The 26,831-nt window shown below is 40.8% G+C and overlaps 1 protein-coding gene across 1 annotated transcript; it reads left to right on the forward strand.

The window, feature by feature from the left end:
• Positions 1–26,822, forward strand: NPC1 (NPC intracellular cholesterol transporter 1). The gene is made up of 25 exons (XM_072327589.1): positions 1–222; positions 6,737–6,859; positions 8,096–8,202; positions 8,815–8,990; positions 9,859–10,026; positions 10,673–10,922; positions 12,938–13,014; positions 13,470–13,840; positions 14,151–14,377; positions 14,845–14,945; positions 15,887–15,989; positions 16,704–16,893; positions 17,275–17,457; positions 18,172–18,286; positions 18,801–18,928; positions 19,020–19,160; positions 19,633–19,722; positions 19,833–20,023; positions 20,804–20,919; positions 21,468–21,597; positions 22,385–22,585; positions 23,501–23,732; positions 24,707–24,820; positions 25,577–25,739; positions 26,341–26,822. The coding sequence occupies exons 1-25, from the start codon at positions 142–144 to the stop codon at positions 26,421–26,423; spliced, it is 3,861 nt and encodes a 1,286-aa protein (XP_072183690.1). The 5' UTR covers positions 1–141; the 3' UTR covers positions 26,424–26,822.
• Positions 26,823–26,831: the final 9 nt, after the last annotated feature.

Genomic DNA, 26,831 nt, shown 5'->3' on the forward strand with positions numbered 1-26,831 from the left:
GGCCCACCCGGCGGGCTGGAAGCGGCCCTCGGCGGGACTGTAGCACCGCCCGGCTTGGCGGGAGCGGCCCTTCCGGACCTGCGCGGCCATCTCTCTCTTTCCTTTCTGTCTCTCCTTACTGTCGCCCGTTGCTGCGCCGCCATGGGGGGCCCGCAAGGCAGCCCCGGGCCGGGCACCCGCCGCCTGCTCCTCTTTCTTCTCCTGCTGCTGTCCCTAGCACAGGTACGGGGGTACGGGGGGGAGCAGCGGTGGTTCAGCTGGAGCCGGACGCCTGCCTGCCCGTCCTGGGGCTGCGGTCTGAGGCCACCGGAGGGGCTGTGGGGCGGTGGCGGCTGGGCTGCGCGGTGTCACCGCCGGGTGCGTGGCTGCGGTTGGCCTGGGGGCCCGGCTGGGAGCGCCGCTGAGCCCCGGAGAGCGAGCTGAGCCGTGCGGGCTGGGCGAGCTTTGTGCCCTGCTGCTGGGGAAAGCAGCAGCTGTCCGAATGTTGGCTGCTGCGATGCGCCCTGTTACGCAACGCTGGCTGCGTGTGAGTAGCCGTGCAGTCACATGCCCGTGTAGAGCCTTGCGAGTGTCACCGGTGCCTGGTGCGGTTTGCTTGCGAGTGTTTACTGAGGAAGGTGGTAGCTACCCGTGAGGCCTGCTATTGATCGGCGTGCCAGTCGACTGCGCTTCTGTGTGTTCCGAGTTGGAATTCCTATGCTAAGTTGCTTTGGGGTGTGGGCGCCTTAATTACTTTCTTGGACAGTTTGTTTACCTCGTTGTCCAAGGCAGCAGTGAGATGCTCTGCTTTCTTCTGGAGAAACAGAGTATCTTGTACACGTCAGTGTCATCTTTTTCTCCACTAATCGACTTAGAAATGCACAAAGTTAGGGTTTATACTGGGTTCACTTGAAGCTGCTAGGCTGGCCATCCTGTGTGTGCTAAGGATCTCCTGTGGTAGCCGCTGCTTCTCCTTGGAGGTTGAGCAGAAAACTCCTCTCAGAGAAGCTCATCAGTTTATCAGTGACTTGTGGTCTCCAGGTGGGCAGCTGATAGACTTTGCACCTGCCAAGCACTCCTTTCTGTAATGGTTTTGGTCTTTACTGAACAACATGGGGATGAGGTGTGGCCTGGGCTGGTACAGGACCAAAGAGATGCTGTACTTGAACAGCTCAGCGTCCTCCTCCCACCAGGGGTGTGACATAAGTTCCACTGCAGAAAGATGTTGTTGATCTCTACAGGTTCTCGTAGAGGATGTGGCTCTGTGGTTTATGAAAGGTTAATATGGCAAAGTGACTGTACAAAACTGAAGACTATATGCCTGATGGAAGAAGGCAGAATTGGAGTGGCAGAGTAGGGGAATGAAAACAAACTCTGACTTGAAGTTGTTGCTGTTATCTGTTATTTACAGCCTAACATTCCACAAAGTAGACCTTGATATCTCTCAAAGAGAAGCCAGACCTTCAGCTAGGCTGTATTTGTATAGCTCTTGCTTGCAGGAGAGAAACTTTCTGAAGGTTTACTCATCCCCTCTCAAGCATACTGGTAGAATGTTTCCATGCTTTCAGCTGTGGTGAGGGCCAAACTCATGTCAGGTAACCTGCTGCTGGCTGGGAGTTTAACTACCTGCCTAAAAGCTGCACTGAGAGCCTTGGTTCTTTTATTCCTGTTTTTTGAATGAGGGCTGTAAGCTCTTGCTGTTCTTTTCTCAAAGTTAAGGAGTAAACAATACCAAGTCTCTTAAACTCTTGTTCTCTTATCAACTTCTTAATGTGCTAGATGGCATTTTGTGTGCTTAGCATCAGCTGATGCAGTAATTATACCAAAACACAGGCTGTCAATTAGTGGTTAAGCAAAGCTGGACACTTGTTTCCTGTCAGTAACTGGGATCCCAAGCTACGACATCAGGTTAACTTAAATGTTTCTGAAATCCTTCCTTGTGGACATTAGTGGCTGATGCTGCTTGTTCCCTGCCTTGTCAGGTGGTCTGCAGTTTTGTGTGTGGCCTCTGGTGGGAAGGTCTGAAATGCTTCTGTGGAGGAACCTGCATGTCAGGGATTGCAGCATAGCTTCATAACAGGACGGTAAGAGTAGATGCTTCCTGGAAAATCAGGAATGACTTGTTTGTAGTCATTGTGGATGGAAAGTGAGGAAGATGTCTTAGGAGTGGAGAGGTGACTGAGTGGAACAGTGCTTGACCTGGCAGTAGCCAAAACACTCCATCTAGGTGTCATTACTGTTCCTCTGCAGGGCATCACAGGTATTTTCTTGTGCCAGCTACTGTTAGGGCCTTGTGCTTTCAGACTATGCATGCAGTAGTGCATCTTTTTCCCCCAGTAAAATCAAGCCACTGTCAGTTAATACCAGCCTGCTTCCCTGGATACTCAACTACCATCATTACCGTAGATTTCTCTTCCTATGGGACCGTCATGTTCCTGTGATGTGTTTGGATAACTCCAGAGTTAGGACTTGTTTTGCCTGGCCAAGAGTACCTAATTATTTTTCCTTCCATAGGGGAATAGTTGCTTACCTATGGGCAAAGGAACAAGAGGAACGTAGCTGATGGGGCTTGTCTCTAGGCTGGTTGCTTTTGAACAGAATACTTGAAGAGACAGTGTAAGAACGAGAAACCTGTAGAGTTTTCTTTAGCCCAGGGACCCCCTTCTGATAGGGAGAGCTTTCAGTGGGCAGATTTATGGACTTAACCTGCTTGTCTGCCTCCATAAGCCAATACTGTGTTTATTAAAGATGATATAGTACCATGTTCCCTTAGAGCTCAGTTCTTCAAGCTGGGGCATTATTCCACTATTGAGGGTTATATGGACTAGATATTAATGGAGGTAAAGGGGGAAATATGTTATTTCTTGGAATTGCTTGTCTTGCCATAAAATATCTCAAATGTACTATGTTAGATGAAGGAAGGGGGAAAACAGCTGTATCTGATGCTGCTGCCTTTTCCATACATTAGCGATCTTAGTTTGGAGAACCAAACAAAGTTCTCTTGTTTTCTGGAATCTGCAAGGTTACAAGTAGTCTCTGTTTCTGTATACAGGGATGTTGTTGTTCTTTGTCTGCTTCACAGCTACATAATCGCTGCTGATAGCTAATGTTTCTGGAAGCATTGAAGGTTATGGATTTGTTTCAACGTGCCGTTGAAGAAACTTGGACCAAAGCAAATGTGTTTATGATCTGTTGAAACGCCAGTTCTATTACAAACAAATGATAATGTCTGGGAACAGGAAAGTTGTAACAGAACCTGTGTGGAGTGTTATTGATAGTCATGGAATGATAACGTGTTCTTATGTACAAGTTTACTATTGGGATTCCTGGAGCCCAGACGTGAGGCAAAGCTTTTGTTTAGACAGAGAAATTCTACCAGAAGTAGGAGTTTACTTTTCTCAGCTCTGGCTAAATGGGAGGACAGTGTTAGTGCCAGGTGGTTTCTGAACTCTTCTGGGGGTAGGGGGAAGCTGCTTCAATTCAAAGGTAACTTTCTATTGCTTGCAAGAGTACTCATGAAAGTCTCATTTCAAGATACTGAGGGCTTGATGTGGTCTTCCCCAGGGCTTGCAGTGGAGCCTTCTGGAGTATCTTGTGTTGTTTAGAGGGGAATTTGGTTCAATATAGCATATCTCGTTGTGTCCTGGGACCAGGGGAACTTTTGCACGTTTAAGCATGATGATGAAGTGATTTGGAAGCCTGACTCTATAAGCAGTGACTTATTTACAATAACAGTTACTCATCTGTATCTTTTCCTACCTGTGATGATATGCTTTTCTGGAAGAGTGGAGAGAACAAAGTACTTACCCTCTATAAGAGGGCTTTGGGGAAAGAACTTTCAGCTCTATCTTATCAGTGATGAAGTAGTTATTTAGTGACTAGCAGTATCCCTGCTTGCTCTCTGAAAACGATGAGCCCAGCCCTCTCCCATACTTTGTAACTGACTCAGAGGTGAGTGTGCTGTTAAATTGCCACTGTCTGAGAGGTGTGTTGCAGACTTTAACTGCTGACTTTTTGATTGGCTTTTATGCATACTGACCCAGTTCTTGTAAATCAGGTAACACCAGAGCCCTATCAGTCCAGGGAGGTAATTCAAACTCCTTTTAGTGAGATCCTGCTAGGTCACATTGTGAGTATCTGTTCACTGGAATTGGCCTATTGGTGTTTACAATGAAGTAGAATGAAGTTTTATAAGTTACAGTTCTAGGTCTAAGTGATCTATTACAAGTAACTGACACGTTCACCCTTCTAAACAGGCCAAAAGTCTGAGAGGACTGTCTTGTTTTTTTCCACTGTAAGTTATATCCATCTCAAACTTCGGTAATGAGGCTTTAAGCTGTATATTCAAATTACGAGTATAAGCTGCCACTAAGCAAAATACCTTGTCTTGCTTTATTTACTTAAGTGTTTAGCTGAATGCTTCTTCTTGCATGACCTCTCACGTGAGGAAGTTGCTTTATGTTTCATCCTGGAAATGATAGTAGAAAGACTTAGAGGTGAATTTGTTATCATGTGGTTGTCTATAATACAGTTCATATTTGATTTTGTTGTGCCTGTGTAGTTAAAACCAAGGAGCTGCTAACTTAGAATAGTGATCACATTGGTAAAAGCAGCAGAACTTACCAGTCTGCCTGATGCGTTAACTGAAATTAAAGTAAAGCTTCCTATTGTAGAAGTGCCCTCACTGAAAACCTTAAGATTTCTGTGTTAATAGTGAAGTTTTCTACTTTGGAAGGAGTTAAGTCTCTTCAGAAAGAGGAGGTTGAACTCTGTGGAATTTCACAATCCAGATGTGTTAAATTCAGGGACTTGGTGCAGCACAGAAGGTGCTTTGAGGTATGATTGCAAACCATTCCAGACTAAATGTTTTGATCTGCATGAGATACAAGAAATGCCTAATCCAGTCCTCACTGGTGGTAGTAAGCAGCTCAAGTCTTTGCCCTTTTCTAAGTATAGTAGTGAGTCTTTATTTCTCGAGGAGGTGATTCAGTTGCTTCTGACATTGGTGCACACACACGCATGCGTGTAAGTCTTCCTTCTGCTAGACGATTTGTTTGCTGATAGAACTGGTCTGTATAGATGCAAGGAAGCAGAGGTCGAGTTGATGACTTCAGACATAGTTGGATGTAAGCTCAGACACTGAGTTTTGTTATGCATGAAATGAATATATGTTGTGTTTCTATGGGCAGTCTCCAAGTTGTTACTGTGATTTAGCTTATTGGCTTATGCTGGATGTTAGACATCCAGTGTTTAGAAGTGTGATTTTAAGGGATGTGTGCTAGCTTGTATATAAGAATATGGGAATACTTTACAGGTGGTTACAGATTAGCTAGAAGAAATGCTTAAGTAGAGAAACAAAGTAGCAGTCTGGATGTGTGGTACTTGGGTTGAATTCTGAACCACTGGTTTACAGTGAGTGACTTGGGTTTGAGCTGTGTTTCCTAGGTTAAGTTAAAGGGAGAAACTAACAAGTTCAGGTAAATAAATGCTTATCAGACACAAGAATCCAATTACTAGTATGCCTTTGCAAAGAATTTGGTGTGATTCAGCATAGAAATGGATGTAATGGAAGAACTATTGTAATCATAGGTAACTCTAGGATATGATGAATGCAGCCTTTCAGGGACCTCCCCTGTCAGTAAACAATTTGATTCATGGTCCAGCACTCAGCTCAGCAGTCTGCCCTTGCTGCATAAGCATATGATGTTTCTACAGATGTGAAGTCAAGGTTGCTCAGGAGATAAAAATAGGTCAGTTATCTTTAAAACCATACCACACAGTCTTCTGATGCTTGTGTGCTTGCAGAAACGCAGTAAATGTTTATGCAGTCCACATTCTGCTCATATCCCAGGTGGTTAGCAAAACTCTGGAGCTGTTCTCAAGCTTTCACTGTAAACAGTTTGTTGTTGCATTCATTCTTAAAGGTTTTAATTTTAAGAACAAATACCCCAATTTAGTACTTCAGATGTCTCAGTACAAGCACTACTGAACAGAAATGCAAGGCGTTCAAGGTGTAGTTGTGCGCTTTCAATTCCCTTTATTTTATGCATACAGTAAAGAACTGATTTGAATTTTTTTAGTAATATCCAGACCTAAGGATCTGTAAAATGCTGCTTAGCCTTCCCTGTTTGGATGTGGTGTGTTTTTGTCCACAAGTGCTGATGGAGGGCATCCCTTCAGTTTCTTGCAATAAATGACATTCTGTGGTGAGTGCAGAGCTGGGAAGTCCTGTTTTGGAATCCTATTATGCCGTTGCTTCCTCTGAATCTGTCAGTGAGTGGGTGAATGTGCAAGAAGGACTAAAAAGTTGTAGGGAGAACTGAAAATGTTACACATGAACAATGTACTTCCCTTCATGTTCACTGACTCATGCTCTAAAATAAGTTTAACCCGCTAATCATGTGCATTGTTCTACATGAAGAAACTGTTTTTTCCCTTTTATTTGGGAATGCTTTGCAAGTATTGCTTTAGGGTTTTTCTTCAGTAACTCTTGCACTTAGGAATTATGCAGTCTGTGACTGGGCAGAGAGGGGTGGAATTCTGAACTGGAGATATAACACTGTGTTCATATGCGCCATGTCAATACATGCTTTCCTCGATGGATGCTTTCTGTAGCACATACATCTAAATTACATGTTATCGAATCTGGGTTATAAATGGCTATTGGAATAGTGTTGGAGCAGTAATATGCAAACTGTCTAGAAGTTGAAAAATTGATGAATAGCAAGGAATAATTACTTACCTCATGTTGATTTAGGTACTTCCACAACAGTGCATCTGGTACGGAGAATGTGGAGTTGCATCTGGAGACAAGAGATACAACTGTGCTTATAATGGACCACCTATAGATCTACCAGAGGATGGCTACGACTTGCTGCAGGTGAATACATCTGCTGAAAAGTACTTCTCTTGTACTTTTGAGTTCTGCTTTGGGTTTTGTTGGACCCGCACTGTGACTTCTAGCTATATCATATTCACTTGGTTGGAAGGTAAACATTGATTCTCTCATTTCTCAGATCTAGCTTGTAGCCCCAGCTGTGTGAAGGTGATAGACTGCTGTTTCTATACAGGTATATGAGATGCCTCCAAACCATGTGATCTACATACAAACTTTCACAAACAAAATCTTAAATGTAGGAATGCTGCACTTTCCTGCTTATTTTCTCACTGCTTTGAGCACTTGCACTACTTAGTCCAACTGTTTTTAGGACTCTGATTTGTGACATTTATCAGTTATTTCCTTTGTATTCCTAAAAGAGAAGACTAAAATTGTATTCTGGCAGATAATTGTTCTGATCCCGTCCTTAATTAGGAAGGCAGTGACTGACACCAGCCATTCAGTAATGGAGCAAACTTTGTCCAAGTTCTGTTTCTGCAGCTGTGTCTAGTATTAAGCAGTGTTTCCCTATTGGGGTTTCTGTTTCCAAAATGAACAAAATGGAAGTTAAAATAGTTTCTAGATTTGATGCACAACATATGATGATATTGCCAGACTTGCCTTCTGGCAGATGGTGATTTGAAGCTTTAGTGTGGAATAACTACCAAGTAATGGCTTGGCTTTCAGCAGTAACAAATTAAATATGTAGGTGAGCTGACTGTGTTACACTTTTGGAGGACTTAATAACATACAAGAAATGTACAGTATAGGTTACACTAGTGTTAAAATAAATGCATTATTTTCTATAAACTGGATATTAAATAGTTCTTCCAGGTAGTCAGTGACTCTGCTTAGTGGCTTGCCTTCTAAGACTTGAGAACCTGATGCTTCTCAGGAGATGCATTGAAGGACAAGCTGCAGGATTACTTCAGAGTTGGATAAACTTGTCCTTTTACTAATAGACTCTCAGCTACCATTATCATTCTATATATAGACCCTGGTGACTAAAGATCATCTGAAAGAGTTTTTTAAAGGAAATGATACCCTGAATAATACAAATGGTTCTTCTGTCCATGTTCACTAATGAATCTCACTGGCTGGACTGATTCTTTCATACATCTCTCACAACAACAATTATCTTCTGCAACGTGCTGAAATAAAACTTTAATGAGTTTTGAGATCTTAAGCATGCTTTTCCTTCTTTCCTCTTTGCTAATCTCAGTATTATTTATATTTTAGGAACTCTGTCCAGGTTTATTCTTTGGCAATGTCAGTACTTGCTGTGATATCCTTCAGCTTCAGACTTTGAAAAACAACTTGCAGCTGCCTCTACAGTTTCTTTCCAGGTATGTTAATGAATGGCAAAGCAGCTAGAGCTTTTTAAAATTAGAAAGCACATCAGGCTACTTCAACTGAAGCAAGCTGTAGATGTGGTAATTTAATTTAAAGCCTTATTGCAGTGAGCTCTTGAAAAGACTTTCTTATCCCTGTCAGGAAGCTTTAACTCTGTGAAGCAATTTCTTACAGTCTGGACTGAGTGAGTTGGCATAAACCCTAGTGCAGTTTGTCTTGAGCTACTACATTAGTAATGAAGTCTTCAGAAGAGGGTGACAAAGTACTGTTCAGTCTTTCTAGTAGCAGCAGTTAAGCTTTCTTTTTAATTTCTTGTCATCTTCTGCTTTTAGCAGCTATTTGAGGTAGATAGAATTTTCTAGTAATGTTGATACTTCTGACTGAAGAGTATAAAGGAATTTTAAGCACCAATTACTGTTGTTTGGATAACTACTTTTTTACGTAAGTGTATTATTCAATTTCTCTGTATTAATATATTAAATACAAACTTTAAATGCTTTGTTTTATCATTGAGCAGAATGTTTACACTTGGTGTGTAAATCAAATCAGATATGCTTCATCTTTACCTCCTAATCTGATTCTTGTTCCTTAACTTTCCTACCCAGGTGTCCATCATGTTTCTACAACTTGATTAACCTCTTCTGTGAACTGACTTGCAGTCCAAATCAGTCTGACTTTTTGAATGTTACAAGCACCATACCTTATTATGATCCAGTTTCAAAAGAAAACAGAAGTAGTATTACAGAGCTGCAGTACTTCATTGGAGAACGCTTTGCAAATGGTGAGTAAAGAATATGCTGATGCACTTTTATCAAGTAACAAGATCAAGCCTCTTTCAGGACATGCTGGGAGGTGAATGGGGACAACTGTCATTTATAGTATGAAGTATCAATAGATGCCAGTAGGTCTCCCTTAAAACATCTACATTTGACAGGAGACATTACACTGATACTTGTAGTGTTTTTGAAGGTTCAGCTGAGATTTAAAGTCTATATTTTTAATAGCTGATAACATTGATGACTTTATCTTCAGAAAAGCAAAGTCTTTTCTGAGTATCACAAGTGTACCTAATGTTAAATCTATCTGGTAGTGAACTTTCTAATGTGAATTACTTCATTTCTGAGGCATATAGTTTGTTTCACTGTGAACTATTCTAGTCTCTTGTCAAATCCAAATATCTTTTTTCCTAAAAACAAGTGGTTTAGGCTCTATTTTACTTTTATGGCAAACATGAAGAATTAATTTGGTCTCTTTGTGGTTTTTGTACAGTGACATGCAAGTAAGTCATGAGGTATTTGAAAAAGATATATGGCCTACAACTCAAAAGTTCCTGAAGTATTGTGTCAGTCATAACCTCTCCAAAAGAGAAATTTCATGTTGTTACAAGGAACAGGATATAATAAAGAAGGTTCTGGTACTGTAGTGCAGATTCAGCAGGCCTACTAAGATGTAGTGTTTTGTTATAGCTAACCTTAATTGCTGTAAACAGAGCTGAAAGCATTATCTTGTTATCTTATGGTATTTCCTCTTGAATGCTATAAGCATTTTCTTTTGAACTTGATGAGTCTTCACTTAGTTGCCAAACTCAGACCTGTTGCTCAAGTGCTAATACTGCTTTAATGACTTCTGTCTTCATACGTTCTTTTTAGAAATGTATAATGCCTGCAAAGATGTTGAGGCTCCATCAAGTAATGTTAAGGCACTGGGGCTGCTGTGTGGAAAGGATGTCAAAGACTGCAATGCTACCAACTGGATTGAGTACATGTTTAGTAAGGATAATGGACAAACTCCTTTCAGCATTATTCCCATCTTTTCAGGTAAAATAAAATAATATATATGTATATATAAATGAAGGGGAGAAAACAAGAATTGGCTGTAAATGTTCTGTCAGAGGCTGTATGCAATAGTTAGTATGCTAACTCATTAAACAGCTGCCTAGTAGTGACTAGCTGTAGTCAGGCTTTCAAAGCAGTGTAGCCTATACTGAATCTTATTTTATTTTTTGCTTCGAAGTTGTAATTGCTTTCTGTTCAGATTACTACTGCAGGTGCCTAAAACTCACAGAGAGATGGTCTGATTTTAGAGTACTGGGTAGTTTGTATTCTTTGGTAATCTGGGGCAATACTCTGATCTTTCATGGTTTTTATAAGGAAGTTGTTCTGTTCCTCAGTCTGAACAGATGGGGGCAAGGGTTGTATGACAGCTTGTTGCTAGGGGTGGTAGGAGTGCTTGTTAGTTCTTCAGATTAAAGTGTTCTAAAAACATGATTACTAGGTATATGTATCTAAGGAGTGTTAGTGCCTGCATGGGGGAAGGCATCATTTTATCTGCTGCAGAACGAGAAAAGCTACTGCTTATGAAGGGGGCTTTCATGTACAGGGTTCATTCTTTGAACTAGAAAGCTTGTATTGTAGAAATTTTTACCTGGGAGTAAACTGACTCTATAACTTTGGTATTTCATAGATGTTCCTGTCCATGGAATGAATCCTATGAACAATGCTACCAAAGGCTGTAATGAGTCTGTGGATGATTCAACAGGGCCATGCAGCTGTCAAGACTGTTCAATCGTTTGTGGTCCAAAACCTCAGCCACCTCCGTTACCTGTTCCTTGGCTTTTATTTGGTTTGGATGCTGTGTATATCATCATGTGGATCTCTTACATGGGGTTTCTACTTGTATTTTTTGCTCTAGTTTTTGGAGTCTGGTGTTACAGGTAAAATACTTCAGATGTGCAGCTCTGAAAGCAATTTGCTTTTCTGTGAGAACTTTGCTTATGCTTCAGGGATCACCCAGCCTAAAGTCATGTTGTGTGACAGATGCTTGTGCTTGCAGAGGCTGTTCTGATACTTAAAAGTATGCTGTAGGAAGTGAATGCAGAAGCTTTTAACTGATGAGAAACTTTCATATGTTGCCTAGCTTAGGACCAAGCAGGCTAATTTTCAATTTGCATAATGTAATTGTAGGAGCTCAACTTATAGTCACTGGGAGCAATATCTGATATTGCTGGTCACGTGCAGTTACAGCAGACTTGTGCATTTGAGTTCATGCTCATGAAAATCTGGGGAAATGCTTATGTTTGCTTCCCCTGATTGACATGAGGCTTTTGTGGTAAGGAGTAAAGTCTCACTTGAACTGTATCAGTGTTTTGGATGGTATGAATTGAGATATCAAAGAACTGCCTTCCAGGAGTGAAGTAAGCTACAATCACATGTCAAACTCTACATGCCAAAGGGCTTTACAAAAGTGCTTGAAACCAGGTCGGTCCACTAATATCTTGGCTACAGGAACTGCATTTAAACAAGCTCGTTCTGCTCAATGTTAAACTGTTCTTGCTGCTCAAGCTGTTGCCGTCCTGTTCTTCTCCTCAAACTGTCTTGTTCATGAAGTAATAGAAGTGAGCTAGGAAACTCCAGTGATGGAGAGGCCTGTTTGCCACAAATGCGGTTTCATTAAGCCCTCCATTACTCCTGGCTATTGTTGCATATGAAACGAAGTATTTGTACTCTCCCTACCTGACTTTGTCAGCTCATGTGGCTGGGGGAAGAGTCACTGAAATGAAAGCTTATTGAAGATAATTAACTTGCAGAAGCTCAACTCCCAATCCCTAGGAGACAGCAATATCAGATACTGGTGGCCACATACAGTTATAGCAGACTAACTGGAATGTATGTTTAGACTAATGCTTGTACCAAAAGAGTCACTGCCTTAATACAGATAACTGCTAGCTGCTTTTCTCTTTTATCCTGTTCTGAAAAATACTAACACTGAGCTTCCTATGATTATAGTATTTTTAAAGTAATGCAGCTTTAATAAGAACAGTAGCAGCTATGGTTATAAATGCTTCGGTGTGGCTGTACTAGCCATCCTGAGCAGTGGAAGCCTATTAGTATTTACTGATAGCATTTTCCAGAGGTTTCAACTAACTAACATCTTTAAGTAGGGTTGTACTTTTCAGTGCAACTTTAATACTGTTCAGTTATGACTAAGAATCTAAAATTGCTGTGTAATAAGCTTTGAATCTGTGTGGACAATTGTGTATAACAAACTTATGCCATGCTTTGTAGCCTTGCCTGGTAAACTTGTTAAACAACATGGCTAGTTGACTGAAATGATGAGAGTGTTTGATATGACTGGTTTATAGCCAAAAATACCTATGCATCCCTATTTTGGATGCATATTGATGAGATGTGAAGAGAGCATAGTGCTTATCTCCTGCTCTAGGTATTAGATAAGACCATAAGCAATATAGGTCAACTATAAGTGTTCACTGCCTTCAGGACAGAAAAAGAATGCTTTTTCATCCTGCTTTGCTTTGCCATTTTGTCAGTCTGAGTACATGTAAGTTGAGCTATTAATGAAGTCAGGTATTTCTAATGTGGATGTCTCTTGCTAGGGATCAAGCTCTTTTAATCCTTCTAAACAGATTACAGCCTTGACAGCTGTCTCATGCCTTTCCAGCTTGGATCAATAACATGTTCTATATGTAACGTTTAGAACACCAGTAGCATTCAGAGCAGGTAGAACCTCTTTAAAATGATTATAACAGAATTATAATATTAGCAGGGCAACTCAGTCAACTTGATTGACTGGGGGTAGAAGAGACGAGATGCCTATGCTTTCTGGACGAGTCATGTCCAGTTTATTACTAGCTTTGGAAAGTATTTCTGCTGTACGTATGCAAGAAATCTTGTGAAAATAGGGTTAACATAGACTTTTTTTTTCTTACAGGAGACGGCATTTTGTCTCTGAGTATACACCAATTGACAGTAATGTAGCCTTTTCTGTGAACTCTCATCAAGATAATGGTATGTCTTGGATAAAAGCGCCAGATTTATTAAAATTGGCTTAAATTCTTCCACTTCTATGGGTAGACTCAAAATGTTTAGCTTTGCTAGCCCATATAATCAGTTCCTAAAGTACTATATTTTGATTGCCTGGCCGGTATTGCTCTAGGTTTGCAGTAATACTTAACTCTATTTTACTGGATGTCAGAAACCCTTGCTGCACAGGTTATGGATGTAGTAATGCTGCTATGGAGTTCTAGAGTGCTTTGTATCTTCTTGCATTGAAAGAGGCAGTGTAATTATGAGCTGGCCTCTGGCCTTTGACCTCAGTCAAAGGTTAATCCCTGGATCTGACCATCAGTGTAAATACTTCTTCCAGTGCTTACTACAGGGAGTAATATCTTAGCTGTTTCACTGTGTTTCAAGGAAATACTGTTAAACTGATTACTCAAACATTTCATGTTTACTTCTTACAGGGAAAATTACCTGTGGTGAGAGGCTTGGTGAAAGGTTTGAGAATGGCCTAAAGATGACATTTACATCATGGGGTGCTTTCTGTGTCAGAAATCCACGCCCAGTTATCCTCTTCTCTGTGGTCTTTATTGCGATGTGCTGTTCAGGCTTTGTATATGTTAAAGCAACTACAAACCCTGTAGATCTCTGGTCAGCTCCAAGCAGCCAAGCCCGCAAGGAGAAGGAGTACTTTGATAAACACTTTGGGCCTTTCTTTCGTACTGAGCAACTTATTATTCAAGCCCCAAACAGCCATCCAGACATTTATTCACCTTATCCATCAGGAGCAGATGTGCCTTTTGGACCTCCACTCAACAAAGATATTCTCCATCAGGTAACTGGAACTTTGAAAGAAAAAACCCAAACATTGCTAACAGGTATAATCAGGAGGAGTTGTCTTCCATCTGTAAGGTGATATGTCTAGCCAAACAGTCATTAGTTATATCCAGGTACATAAAAAATCATGCTATAAAATCCTTATTTGCTGTAATCCTTACTATAAAAGCAACAGTGATGCTCTCCTACTGACTTGCTGTTGCCTTCAGAAACTTCTAGAAATGTAGTATAAACTTAAGAATAGCAAAAGAAAGCATTTTCCTTATGAGATAGGACTTAAATTCAATATATATATTTTTTTTTTCCAGGTGCTTGATTTGCAAGATGCTATTGTAAACCTAGCTGCATCTTTTGACAATGAGACTGTAATGCTGAAGGACATTTGCCTGGCTCCTCTTGCTCCCTACAACAACAACTGCACTATATTGAGTGTACTCAACTACTTCCAAAACAGTCATTCTGTTCTAGATCACTCTGTGGGGGATGAATTCTTTGTCTATGCTGACTATCACACTCACTTCTTATATTGTGTTCGGTAAGCAGCACGATTAGGTGTTCTTCAAACTATAAGCAAGCTGAATTCTTCTCACGCTGGCAGACAAAACTAGCCAGTTCTTGCCAACTCCTTGAAGTACTCATCCCTTTTTCAATCCACAATACTATGTTAAAGTACAGGTCAGCATAGTGTGTTTGTCTTAATACTTCTCTGCTTAGTACTTCAGCATGTTTCAAACACTTCTGATAAATAGAATTCTGATGGAGAAGACACTAAGCTTTCATTTAAGTTTATAGTGAGGTAGAAGCCAATCCGTTCCTTAGAAGCTTAGAAGACGCTTATAAAACTGCAATTAAATTTGAAGCAAACACAGCATAAGATCAATGCATCACGAACAGTTTTATCGTATTTCCTTTTGGACAGTTATAAAACATCAGCTTCTTACTGTTTTTGTCTACTGGTGCTGTGCTTCACTTGCTGATAGTTATTGCTGGTCATCTCTTTAGGGCTCCAGCATCTCTGAATGACACAAGTTTGCTTCATGATCCTTGCTTAGGAGCATTTGGTGGGCCTGTCTTTCCATGGCTGGTGTTAGGGGGATATGATGGTAAGTGACAAAACAGTGTTGCGGCTAAAATCTTCAGCACACTTTTTCTTGCTGTCTTTGGTGCTGAGGTTGCATTCTCATTGACATGTTCTCATGACTGTTCAAAAGCACTCCCGAGAAAGTTTAACAATAAATAAATAAATAAAACTTCAAGTAAGGGTATTTTGACTGACCTGCTAGTAGATCAGTGCTGAAAACGAAGACAGACAACTCCAGAAGTGGCAAATGCAAGCAATCTGACTGAAATGTGCTTGTCCTGTTGATAAGCATGTGAATGTTCAGTCTGCTTTGAGCCTGCTTGAGGGTCTCTGGTCTCAAGAAAGTAGATGTGAAGTATCTCAAGCTGACATGCTAGGATGTGCATGTATCTTACTTCTGAGGTAGTTGCGTCACTGATCTGAGAAAGCAGCTAAGAACAGGTAAAGATGTTTACAAAGGAAGCTCTTGCATGACTATTAAAAAAACAACATTTTGTTCAAGCAAACTGTCAAACTGTACTTAACTGGGTATGTCAAATGTGTGAGACAGCTATTAAAGTCAAGCACTTGGTTAACTGAAGGTTGTTTTCTACATGCTTTGAGTAAATGCTAAGCATGCAGGAGTACAATGTGGCAAACTGCATCCAGTTTTTTACTGGGTTAAGTCAGAAGCACTACTTAAAAAACAACACCTTGTCTAACAATGCAATGCTTTAATGCTGGGCTACCATGACCGTGGTAGATAATGACTGATTATTTTATAGTGCAGTCCAGAGTGCTTACCAACTTATTCCTATTTCAGTAACACCTTTGAGCATTCAGTGTGATTGAAAAGATTCCATTCAGTGGAATTATAGTGGTGGGATTGCTTTGGACAATACCCTTTAAAGCTTAATTACACCTGTCTATGCTAGAATGTAAGTTCAATTCCATAATATCTTGTTCTCTTTTTCCATTCTACAGGTGATAACTATAATAATGCTACCGCTCTTGTTATTACTCTTCCTGTTAGCAACTACTACAATGACTCCAAGAAGATGATGAAAGCCCTGGCATGGGAAAAAGAGTAAGTAGCCTTCGTGTATTCTGAAATGTGTATAGACATTAAAGCAACTTTTAAACATAAATGCATGCAAAATACCTGTACTATACTGACAGTTTATTGGTGTAACTACAGGGAAGAAAGACATAGAGCTGTTGGAAAGGGTCCAGAGGGCCATGAAGATGATCAGGGGCTGTAGCACCTCTCCTGTGAAGACAGGCTGAGGGAGCTGTGCTTGTTCAGCCTGGAGAAAAGAAGGCTGTGGGGTGACCTCATTGCAGCCTTTCAGAACCTGAAGGGTACCTATAATCAGGAGGGGAGTCAACTCTTTGGAAGGGCTGATAGGACAAGGGAAAATAGTTTTAAGTTGAAAGAGAGAAGATTTAGGTTGGATGTTAGGGGGAAGCTCTTTACTAGGAGAGTGGTAAGGTCCTGGAAGAGGCTGCCCAGGGAGGTTGTGGATGCCCTGACCCTGGAGATGTCCGAGGCCAGGTTGGATGGGGCCCTGGGGATTGGATGGGGCCCTGGGCAACCTGATCTATTATACGTGGAAGTTTGGTGGCCCTGCTATGCTGGGGGGGTTGGAGCTTCATGATCCTTGATGTCCCTTCCAACCTGGGTCATTCTGTGATTCTGTGACTATTACTGGTCATAAGGTTCCCTTCATCTGATATATTTTATTTGTTTTTTTAAAGTATGATTGACTCTTCCCTTCTTGTTTTTTTGGTTTTTTTTAAGGTTTATTAACTTTTTGAAGAACTACGATAACCCAAATTTGACTATATCATTTTCGGCTGAACGGAGCATTGAAGATGAAATCAATCGTGAAAGCAGGAGTGATGTCAGCACTGTTGTAATAAGCTATGTTGTAATGTTTGTGTATATCTCCATAGCTTTGGGACATATCCAGAGTTGGGGAAGGTTGCTGGTATGTTTATTGTTCCCATTTCTCTAAACTATTTTGCTTTAAATAGCTTTCCAGATAGTTTTGCTGACAAGATGAAACACAAGTGTTCATAAAGCATTGAGTCCTCTTTGGGCAGGAGCTGAAGGAAGCATTGTCTTGTTATACTTGACAATTTACTTGTGCTTCATAGCCTCAACTAGGTCTATTTTCATTTGGTACATGCAATTAACTTCAACTACTCAGGCTTCTAGCTCCAGGTTTAAGTACTCTGGCTCTTCAAAAGAACCAGGGAAGTAAGCTTCTTACTAACTGCATTCTACATAAGAATGTATTTTTCTGCCTTTGCTATAGTCTCTTATGTAATGATGCTGGTTTGGCTAATGGTCATTGAAACTTTTTTAGGTGGATTCAAAGATCTCCCTGGGCATCGCAGGCATCCTGATCGTCCTGAGCTCAGTGGCATGTTCCATAGGCATTTTCAGTTACTTTGGAGTCCCAGTGACACTAATTGTGGTAGAAGTTATTCCCTTCTTGGTGCTGGCTATTGGGGTGGACAACATTTTTATTATAGTCCAGACACTTCAGGTATTTATTACTTTGTGCAGTTTTTTAAATGTCTGTTTCTTATAATTTGAATTACCTTCCTTTTGAGTAGAAAGTCTTCAGTGCTCGGCCCAATGTGAGCAGCTCTTGATTCTCATTAGATATCTAGTAGCCTGGAAGAAAGCCAAGATTATGTGTAACTGATGTTCACCCTTCCCAGAATGAAGTTAAAAGCCTTTATTCATGCTTAGCTGTTGATAGATACTAAATTTGTTTAATTTGGCTTCTAGTATGCATCTAAGGATATATGAATGAGTTTAATATCTCCCTTGGTTAGTTGTAGAACTCTTGCAGTATTTTAATATTTCAGTGCATTATGAATGGTGATCATTTACTAAACTATATGCTCATACCATCGACTTTTGACAGTGACATTCAGTGGGTGGGTAATCTGCTTTCCAACTTAACAGGCTTGCTAATGTGCTAAAATAAACCCTGGCACTGCTTCTGGCAAATGTGCAGTTTTGGCCAAGGCATTGAATTTGCCTCAAATGTAACTTAAAATATTGTAGTAAGGCAGTAAGAGTGGCAGTGGGGGAAGTGTTCATGCTGTACTTGTATTAGAGAATCAGCTTATAGAACATTTATTAATGCTTCATTGATAACTCCCAATCTGGAATATCTGGATATTTAAAGCTATACGAAATAACTTAGTAGGAATCGTGGAACTTAACAACTTATTATCTGTCAAAACAGAGAGATGAACGTCTTGAGGGTGAAACTCTTGATAAACAGATTGGCAGAGTCCTGGGAGATGTGGCACCTAGCATGTTTCTCTCATCTTTTTCTGAGACCGTGGCATTCTTCTTAGGTAAGGCTTCAAATGTTACGGAAGTTGCATCCTATTGCAGAACTAAAACATAAACGGAGCAGAAGTTCTAGAGGAAGCTTTAGCTTCACTTTTTCATTGTTGTAATCAAATTTAGCTGCTTCTCAGCTGGAGATGTCTCTAAGACTGGCACAGTGAAGTCACGTTCTGTATAAAGAGCTTGACAGGTTTGGAATCAGGTAGTTTTGATTAAAAGGCTGGAGCTCTGTACTGTATTGTCACTACAGCTGAAAATTTGGTGCTGGAAATAAACCAAATATCAGAATGATGCTTTTGTTGCACTTGGTGATCTTTCCACTGCTTGGAAAAAAAGATGCCCCTGTGATAGAATCTACTTGAGATTCACCTCAGTGTGTTGGAGGCGTATCTTATGCTGGCACCCTTCAAGTGTAAATCAAACTTACTTTAAGACAGGGCTGGTTTACATCTAAAGTTGCTTGCTGTTTGCTATCCAATAGGAGAGGGAACTTACTTGTTAAACTGGCTTGCTTTTCAGGGACACTGTCTACCATGCCAGCAGTCCGCACGTTCTCCCTGTTTGCTGGAATGGCTGTGCTCATAGATTTTATCCTTCAAGTCACCTGCTTTGTAAGTCTCCTGGGCTTGGATATTAGGCGCCAAGAGGTGAGTATAAGTACATCTGTAACTTCTGTATGATGGGGGTATCATCTGCAGAACTGTACTAAAACTGGCTTACTTTGCAATTCATTTCTAGAGGAATAGACTAGATATTCTGTGTTGCATCAAAGGCAGTGAAGAAATGAGGGGAGTCCAACGCTCCGAGAGCATCTTATTTCTGTTCTTCAAAAACTTCTATTCTCCATATCTGCTTAAGGATTGGATGAGACCCATAGTGGTATGTATACTGTGTTTACAGCAAGCAGCCATCTAAATCTGAGCAAGAATACTGTGTCTGAAAGTTCTATATTGAAGAAATATTTTCAGTAACAAAACAAAATTCTAGTATTTCTTTTACTTCAGCATTAGTACTGGGCTGAGATTTCATACCTGCAGGAGTACCTCTGTGCTGTATTAATCCAGAGTCTTACTGTTGCTGAAGAACAATGTGTGGCTCAGTTTGAAGTTTCTGTGCTTATTTACAGAAGGCATTCAGCATATCTTTTGCAGCTGCCTTCCATGACAAAATTCTTCCATAGGAAATCAGTCCCTTTTGTCACCCTGGGTTTTACTGCTGCTGTTTTACTAAACCTGGGTAGCATGCTTAAGCTAGGACCTTTTTATATTGGTATTGCCTTAGTAAATTCTAGAACTCTCTTGCTTGTTGATTTTTACACAGTTCTCTCTTCCTGAACCTGCTTTCTTTGCAGATTGCCTTGTTTGTGGGTGTTCTGTCATTCAGTACAGCAGTGATACACAATGTAGAGATTGGACTCGATCAGTCTCTTTCAATGCCGGATGTAAGTCTTGAGACCATGTCTCTGCTCTTTGGTTTGAAGCTGAAATTGAAGCTTGAAGTCTTGTGCTACCTCAAGATAATGTAACAGTAACTGAAAGCTTTCTCTTTAAGGATTCCTATGTAGTGGATTACTTCAGACAGCTCAGCAAATACATGCACGCAGGTCCTCCTGTCTACTTTGTTCTAGAAGAAGGGCACAACTACACCTCTCTGGAAGGGCAAAACATGGTGTGTGGTGGAACGGGATGTAATAATGATTCACTTGTCCAGCAAGTCTTCAATGCTGCAGAAATTAGTAGCTAGTAAGTATTTTGTGCTTTCTTTTTCTATATTGTTATAAGGAAGAGATGGAGTTGACCAGTGTGTCTGTTAAGTTTAGAATCAGCTGTTGACTGTACAACTGGCAATGTAGTATTCACTTTTTACTGAGGTTTATGGTGGGTGGAAGGGAAGAAGCTGTTGCATTCTCCTAGATGAGGCTGGATCCTGTCTGGATTGGTAGGATGTACTTGGATTTGGGAAAGGACCTTGATGATCCTTTGAGGAGTCATGAAGTGTCAGAGGAAAGACACATGAAAGCCTTTCAGAGTAGTTGTACGTGAAAGTGAAACCTAGCAAAGCTTATCTTCTAAATGTGGATAAGTCAGCCTAACAAATCTGTAATATGTTGACATCATTAAATGGAAAGTGCATTTGTATCGCAGCAGTAAGAGTAAATGAAGACAGTATCTTCTGAGTTCATTTTGCTGTACTTCAGAGGTTTTCTTTCTTCCTAATTAAATGGAGATCACTGCTTGACCAAAAAGGCAGTGGTAGCTGGGAGAGGATGAAATGTGAAGTGGGCTGGGGGTGGTCTGGAGTGTTGTGGTTGGCTATGGAACTCAAAAGAAGTTCCTGCTGTTTTCTAGCTGTTGTGTTAACAAACAAAACTGGCTCCTAGGTGAGGTACTGGAGTAGGGGACTATGTGGTAAGCTGAGGAGCTTGGATCATTATGAGCTGAAAGAGAATAACTTAGCACTGGAAAAATCAAAATGTTACGGAATTAAATATTAAATTACCAAAGAGTATGTTATTTTATTAGCACAAGGATAGGCTATGCCCCATCATCCTGGATTGATGACTATTTTGACTGGGTGAAGCCACAGTCATCCTGTTGCAGAGTCTACAATACCACGGGACAGTTCTGCAATGCTTCAGGTACTACCATTTGTCTCATTGATATGGCACTCACAAAATGTTTCATGGTATGAGTCAGGTGAATAACTTTCCTTCATGTGAGTAGAGGCCTCTCTAGTTGCCCTCTAAATTGTTTGAACTGCTGTTTGAGTGAACTTAACTACTCAGTATTGGCATGCTGCTGGTTGAAGACAGCTCACCTGCATGGTCAATGGGATTACTATTCCAAGAATAATTTTGATTGTTATGTGCTGTATTGAAATCAGCAAAAGCTTACTATCCATTTTTGTTCAGATCCTTCAGTTTGATACAACTCTTATTGGGTCTGATGTAGATGATACAAAAGTAAATAACAGTTGTCTTATAGACCTTGTTGTAGTAGTAATAAAAAAACCACTTGTGACTTTGAATTTAATGCAGAATTGTGGGCCTGTTCAGTTGTATCTTCTATAAAAATGCTTTTTATGGACTTGTATCTGGTATCATTACAAGTCAGAAGTTAGTAGTGTTAAGACAAAGACTATTTTAGTCTGTTGTCAACCTCCAACCCTCTTCCTGTATTTCTGCAGTCACAGATCCATCCTGCACTCGTTGTCGACCACTGACTCAAGAAGGCAAGCAAAGACCACAGGGTGAAGATTTCATGACATTCTTGCCAATGTTCCTGTCTGACAACCCTAATCCTAAATGTGGCAAGGGGTAAGAGCCATATTCCACGTATGTATTGTAGACTGATGTCAAAGGTGCTTGCTCTGGAAGTGTGACCCTTCAGTGTTCCTTTTAAAATTCATGTAAGCCAATTAAATCTCACCTGTTTGTATAATTTTCTCAGACGTAAGTTTATAAAAGTGATGTGTTATATAGCTAGAGTGGATCGCAGAATTGCAGGGGTTGGAAGGGACCTCTCTTAATGATCAAGTCCAACACCCCTTCTAAACCTGCAATAGGTTGCACAGGTATGTGTCCAGAGGGGTCTGGAATATCTCCATGGAAAGAGACTCCACAACCCTTCTGGGCAACCTGTTCCAGTGTTCCTTCACCGTTAACATAAGGAAGTTCTTCCGTGTGTTAGTATGGAACAGGCTATGCTCAAGTTTTAGGCCACTGCTCTTCATCATATTGCTTTACACCACCAAGAAGAGCCTGGCCTCATCCATTTGCCTCCCACCTCCCTTTAGGTATTATTAACATTAATTAGACCCCATGCCAGTCATCTTTTCCCTTGGTTACTCTGTCTTTCCTCACGTGGAAGATGCTCCAGGCCTTTTATGGTCTTTGTGGTCCTCCACCAGGCAACAAAGACAGGAGATTCATTATTTTTTTTTAACTGGGGAGCCTGGAACTGGACACTCATATTCGAAGTATGACCTCACCAAGGCAGGGTAGAATGGGAGGATCACCTCCCTCAACCTGCTGGCCATGTTCTCTTTAATGTACCCCAGGATACTGTTGGTGTTTACTGACATGTGAAATTCTGTTAATACAGAGGACATGCTGCATATAGCTCAGCTGTTGACTTGATAAACAACGGAACTGATGTTGGGGCTACTTACTTTATGACGTACCACACCGTCCTGAAAAAATCATCTGACTATATTGATGCTATGAAGAAAGCTCGGGACATAGCAGCCAATATCACTGAAACCATGGGCATCAAAGAGAAGAACTATCGTGTGTTTCCTTACAGGTATGCTTAAAGCATTTTTGCAGGAGGTATGCTAAGGGGCATAATTAATTTGTACAGCTAAGTTACTGATATCTTAGCAATCCAAGTTTTCTGTTTTAAGAAAGCCACAGACTGTAGGTGAAAAATAATTTGTGTCCAGCACTATTTTTCTTCACTGTGGTCAGTAACTAACTTAAATCAAGAAGCTTGTCCTTCGTTATAAATCTAGCTCAAGCCTCATCTCAGGCCTCTTCTAGTTTCCATACTAGGTTTCTGTGGTTATACTGACTTAAGTAGGTATGTTGCCCTGAATAGTAGCAAGTTGTTATAGAGAGTACTGGCTTCTAACTTCAGTTGAACTTCAGCTGGTGTTCCACAGAAGTGACTACTGACACTGGGATGCCATTTCCCATTGGTGACTCTCATAACAAGGAAACTGTCCTTATCACAGAAGCTAATCCAGTACGAGCATCTTCTCTGTAGTAGATGGCTTCCGTAGTATAGTTTTTGCTTCTATGATTCAATGATTCTAGTTGGACAGCAGATAAACAGCTGAAAATATTGACATATTAAAATCAGTAGAGATCTCATTAGATTAAGCAATGTGGATCATGCGGTCTTGTCAGCTCCATCTAGCAGATGGTTTTTTTCCAAGGTTCTTGTCTTTGGGGTTCTCTGGCCTTCAGACTTGTATACAAATGGCGCAAATGACAGTAGATTCTGACCACCTTAAGCAGCTTTGTTAAATATTCACTCAGTGCTTTAGAGTACAATTTAAAGCACATCTATTATCTATAATGGAATTAACACAAGGGGAATTAAGAATTGTTTTGAAGTCTGGAGTCCCTTCTTAATGGAAATAACATGGATCTGTGCAGAAACGGCTCTGTTCCTGGCAAGTAGGATGCCTAACTAAAGCATCTGTTCTTTCCACAGTGTGTTTTATGTCTTCTATGAGCAATATTTGACAATTGTGAATGATGCCATCTTTAACCTCTGCATCTCCTTGGGATCGATATTTTTTGTGACAGCTGTGCTGCTTGGATTTGAAGTGTGGGCTGCTGTTGTGGTTACAGTAACTATTGCTATGATAATCGTCAACATGTTTGGAGTGATGTGGCTCTGGGGCATCAGCTTGAATGCAGTTTCATTAGTAAATCTCGTCATGGTGAGTTTACAGGATGTTTGTTTCTGTTTCCAAGTATCAAACAGCTATCATGATCATGACTCTGAGTATCTTGTACCTGAACTGTAGTAGAACTATCTTAATCCTTCTAGATCATCTATAGAAATAGTTTGTCAAATAACCTAGTATAAATACAACAATCAAACTGTAAGCTATGCTGCACCTATGATGCAGCTGTTGCTGTAGAACTGCTTAGGCTAAGTGCTATTGAATATCTGGATGTGTTTGTGCTTAAGGCAAGGATATGTAGGGTTAAGTGTTAAGGCTTCTACTGCATTCTTGCTCTGCAGAGCAGCAGATCTGCGATGGGCTAGCATCAATATTGTTCCTAAGGAAGTAGATGAAGTAACCTGGGCAGCAAGTCACTTGGTGAAACACTGTAGAACTTAAATAATAGCTGACTTTGCTTTCAGAAGTTCTTGGCTGGTCTGAGAATGTTATGAGAAAGTAAACTTGGCCCATGTTATGACTATATATTCACACCATTCTACCTGCTGTATGTTTGCTGTGTTTGCCAGCTGTTCAATGTTGAAAATGATTAATTTCCACTTAAAAAATAATAATCCTTAAATTAAGTGTTAAAGTCCCTAACCCTGTAGTATCCAATAGCATGAGTATGTACTCACTGTAAAGCCATGCTATTGCAACTAGAGTCTAGAAACTGATTACCATGCTCAGCGTGTGCTGCCAAGTTTGGCTTCCTTCAACATCAAGCAAGTTTTGAACTAAAAGCACTCCATGTTGTGATTTTTGTTTAATTAAATTGCCTGCTTAGTAGTGACTGGTGCTGTACAGCACTCGAAAGCCCTTAGTGACAAACTAGTGCTCAATTTGTCACTTTCAGTGGCAAGCTCAACCTTAGAAACTCATACTTTATAACCTGTCAAGAGTTCTTAAGAGATGTTACCATCAAAATGCTTATCTAAATGATATTGCGTCTGTCTTCTGCCATCTAGAGCTGTGGTATTGCTGTGGAATTCTGCAGCCATGTGACGAGAGCATTCACCGTTAGTACGAAGGGCAGTAGAGTGGAGCGTGCGGAAGAAGCTCTGTCTCATATGGGCAGTTCAGTAAGTATCAGTCTACTCTGTAGAGGGGAAAAGGAGTAGCTAAGTTTGAACTGTATGAATTGAGGATATTGACGTAGTCTGTATATCACCTTGCTTCTTTAGAGGGAATAACTTATCAAAATTGCTGATGGCTCAACCTAAGTTTCTACAAGTAACAGGGTTGCTCAAGACTTGATTAACTTTATATTAGCTGACATTAATACTACCTAGCGTTAGAGAATGGAGCTAAAAGTTTGAGCTGAACCAGGAGAGTAATGGGGTTGTCCCACTGAAGTTGTATGTGCTTCTCTACCAAATGCTTGGAGGTGACTGGGAAAGGTCCTGAACAGGGGATGGCATTAGAGCTCTGAGAACATAAACAGACTTAAAACTAAGTGTCTCACTTAGTTTTAAGATAGCAACCTGGGTGTTGTTGGAACAAGTTGTTCTAGTGCTGGACGTACTTGACCCAGGAAAGGGACTTCACTGAACTGTGAGTCACCTCAAGTAGTGGCTGTATTTACAGTCTAACTGCCTGAAGTCAAAATCAAACTAGAATGGTTTGGCTGTACAGTTGGTACCAGTTTGGTACCATATTGAACCAAGCCTGTGGCATCAAGTTATAGCTAGGAGGTGGATGCTTCTCTTGAGTCGAGATTATGGTTCTAAAGATTAATAGGGAAGCTGACACACTGTATCTGGGAGCCTCAAATGACCGAAGCGTTTTTGAGCAGGAACTGTTGTTTTCCTAAGCGATAACTGCTTTTTAATCAACAGGTCTTCAGTGGAATCACACTAACCAAATTTGGAGGGATTGTAGTACTGGCTTTTTCCAAGTCTCAGATCTTCAAGATATTCTACTTCAGGATGTACTTAGCTATGGTTCTGCTGGGAGCAACGCATGGATTAGTATTTCTTCCAGTTCTGCTTAGTTACATAGGTAAGATGTAGCAGCCTATTCTAAAGTGCACTTAAAAATATCTAGCTACCTGTTGATACTTTTCTCTAGCTAAATGGAAAGGATTGCATCAGCCTCTGTCTTGCAAGCTGATCCCTTAGATTAAGAGGACTGAGTGGCAGTATGCTGTTACAGGCATGCTAAACTGAAGCAGCTAGTCTGTACAGTGTGCTTGCTCTGCACCATTAATGGAGTTGTCTGCCCAGGCACACGTGGCACAACTGTCAAACTTGGGAACAGGATGATGGGGGAAGCTACAAACCTGTTGTGGGACGTGGGTCTGTTTGTGAGTGATCTCACATCACAATTAGGAAAACCTAAATGCAGTTTTTCTTCTATCTGGAAGCTTGTGTGTGTGACTTCTTAACTCTCCCCCAGTAAGTCCAGCAAATCCTTGTCAGTCTTGTTAGCTATTGCCCCTTGCTGCAGCTATTACCAGCTGAACACAAGCATGCAGCTGAAGGCTTATCGGTATTATGCTGGCCAAGGAGGAGTAAGGTCATGGATGGCTCCTGCGGGCAGCTGCTGGCCGATATGCTGTAATGTTGAGACTTTGGAGTGACTCTTGTTTTCTTTTGCTCAGGTCCATCAGTAAATAAAGCTAAAACTCATGCTGCACAGGAGAGGTCTAGAGGCACAGAACGAGAGAGACTCCTCTACTTCTAGTTTTTAACAGTGTTCAGTGGACTCTATGAACTGTGGCTTAGGCCCAACTCCTCTTAAGAACTGAAGCTCAGCAGTGTTCTGTGACTATCACACTGTAACCACCACTGACTCGACTCCTGCACAGATTCAACTAGGAGATAGCAGCTGCAGCTTTGGACACAGCTTCAAACTCAGGAAACGCTACGCATGGCTCATGTAACAGTATTATTACTAAACCTAGATGTGTTAAGATTACTAAAACACTTCTGTTTTCAAGAGGTTGCATCTCTTCTAGAAACTTAAACCAGCTGCATTGCAAGTTGAATAGTTGTTTTGTACGAGATTGGACTGCTCAACCACTGACACTAATTTTAAATGCAGGTCAATGCAATTTTTGTCTCTATTTTTAGGGGGGAAGCCATCACAAGT

The sequence above is a fragment of the Excalfactoria chinensis genome, chromosome 2 (assembly GCF_039878825.1).
Source record: "Excalfactoria chinensis isolate bCotChi1 chromosome 2, bCotChi1.hap2, whole genome shotgun sequence".
NCBI classification, from domain to species: Eukaryota; Metazoa; Chordata; class Aves; order Galliformes; family Phasianidae; genus Excalfactoria; species Excalfactoria chinensis.

Excerpts from the sequence above, each read along its gene's own strand:
- NPC1 (XM_072327589.1), top strand. The coding sequence starts at position 142 with ATGGGGGGCCCGCAAGGCAGCCCCGGGCCGGGCACCCGCCGCCTGCTC. Across the intron at positions 19,723-19,832 it reads AGTCTCTTTCAATGCCGGAT|GATTCCTATGTAGTGGATTA; the intron begins GTAAGTCTTGAG and ends TTTCTCTTTAAG. Across the intron at positions 24,821-25,576 it reads TGTCTCATATGGGCAGTTCA|GTCTTCAGTGGAATCACACT; the intron begins GTAAGTATCAGT and ends TTTAATCAACAG.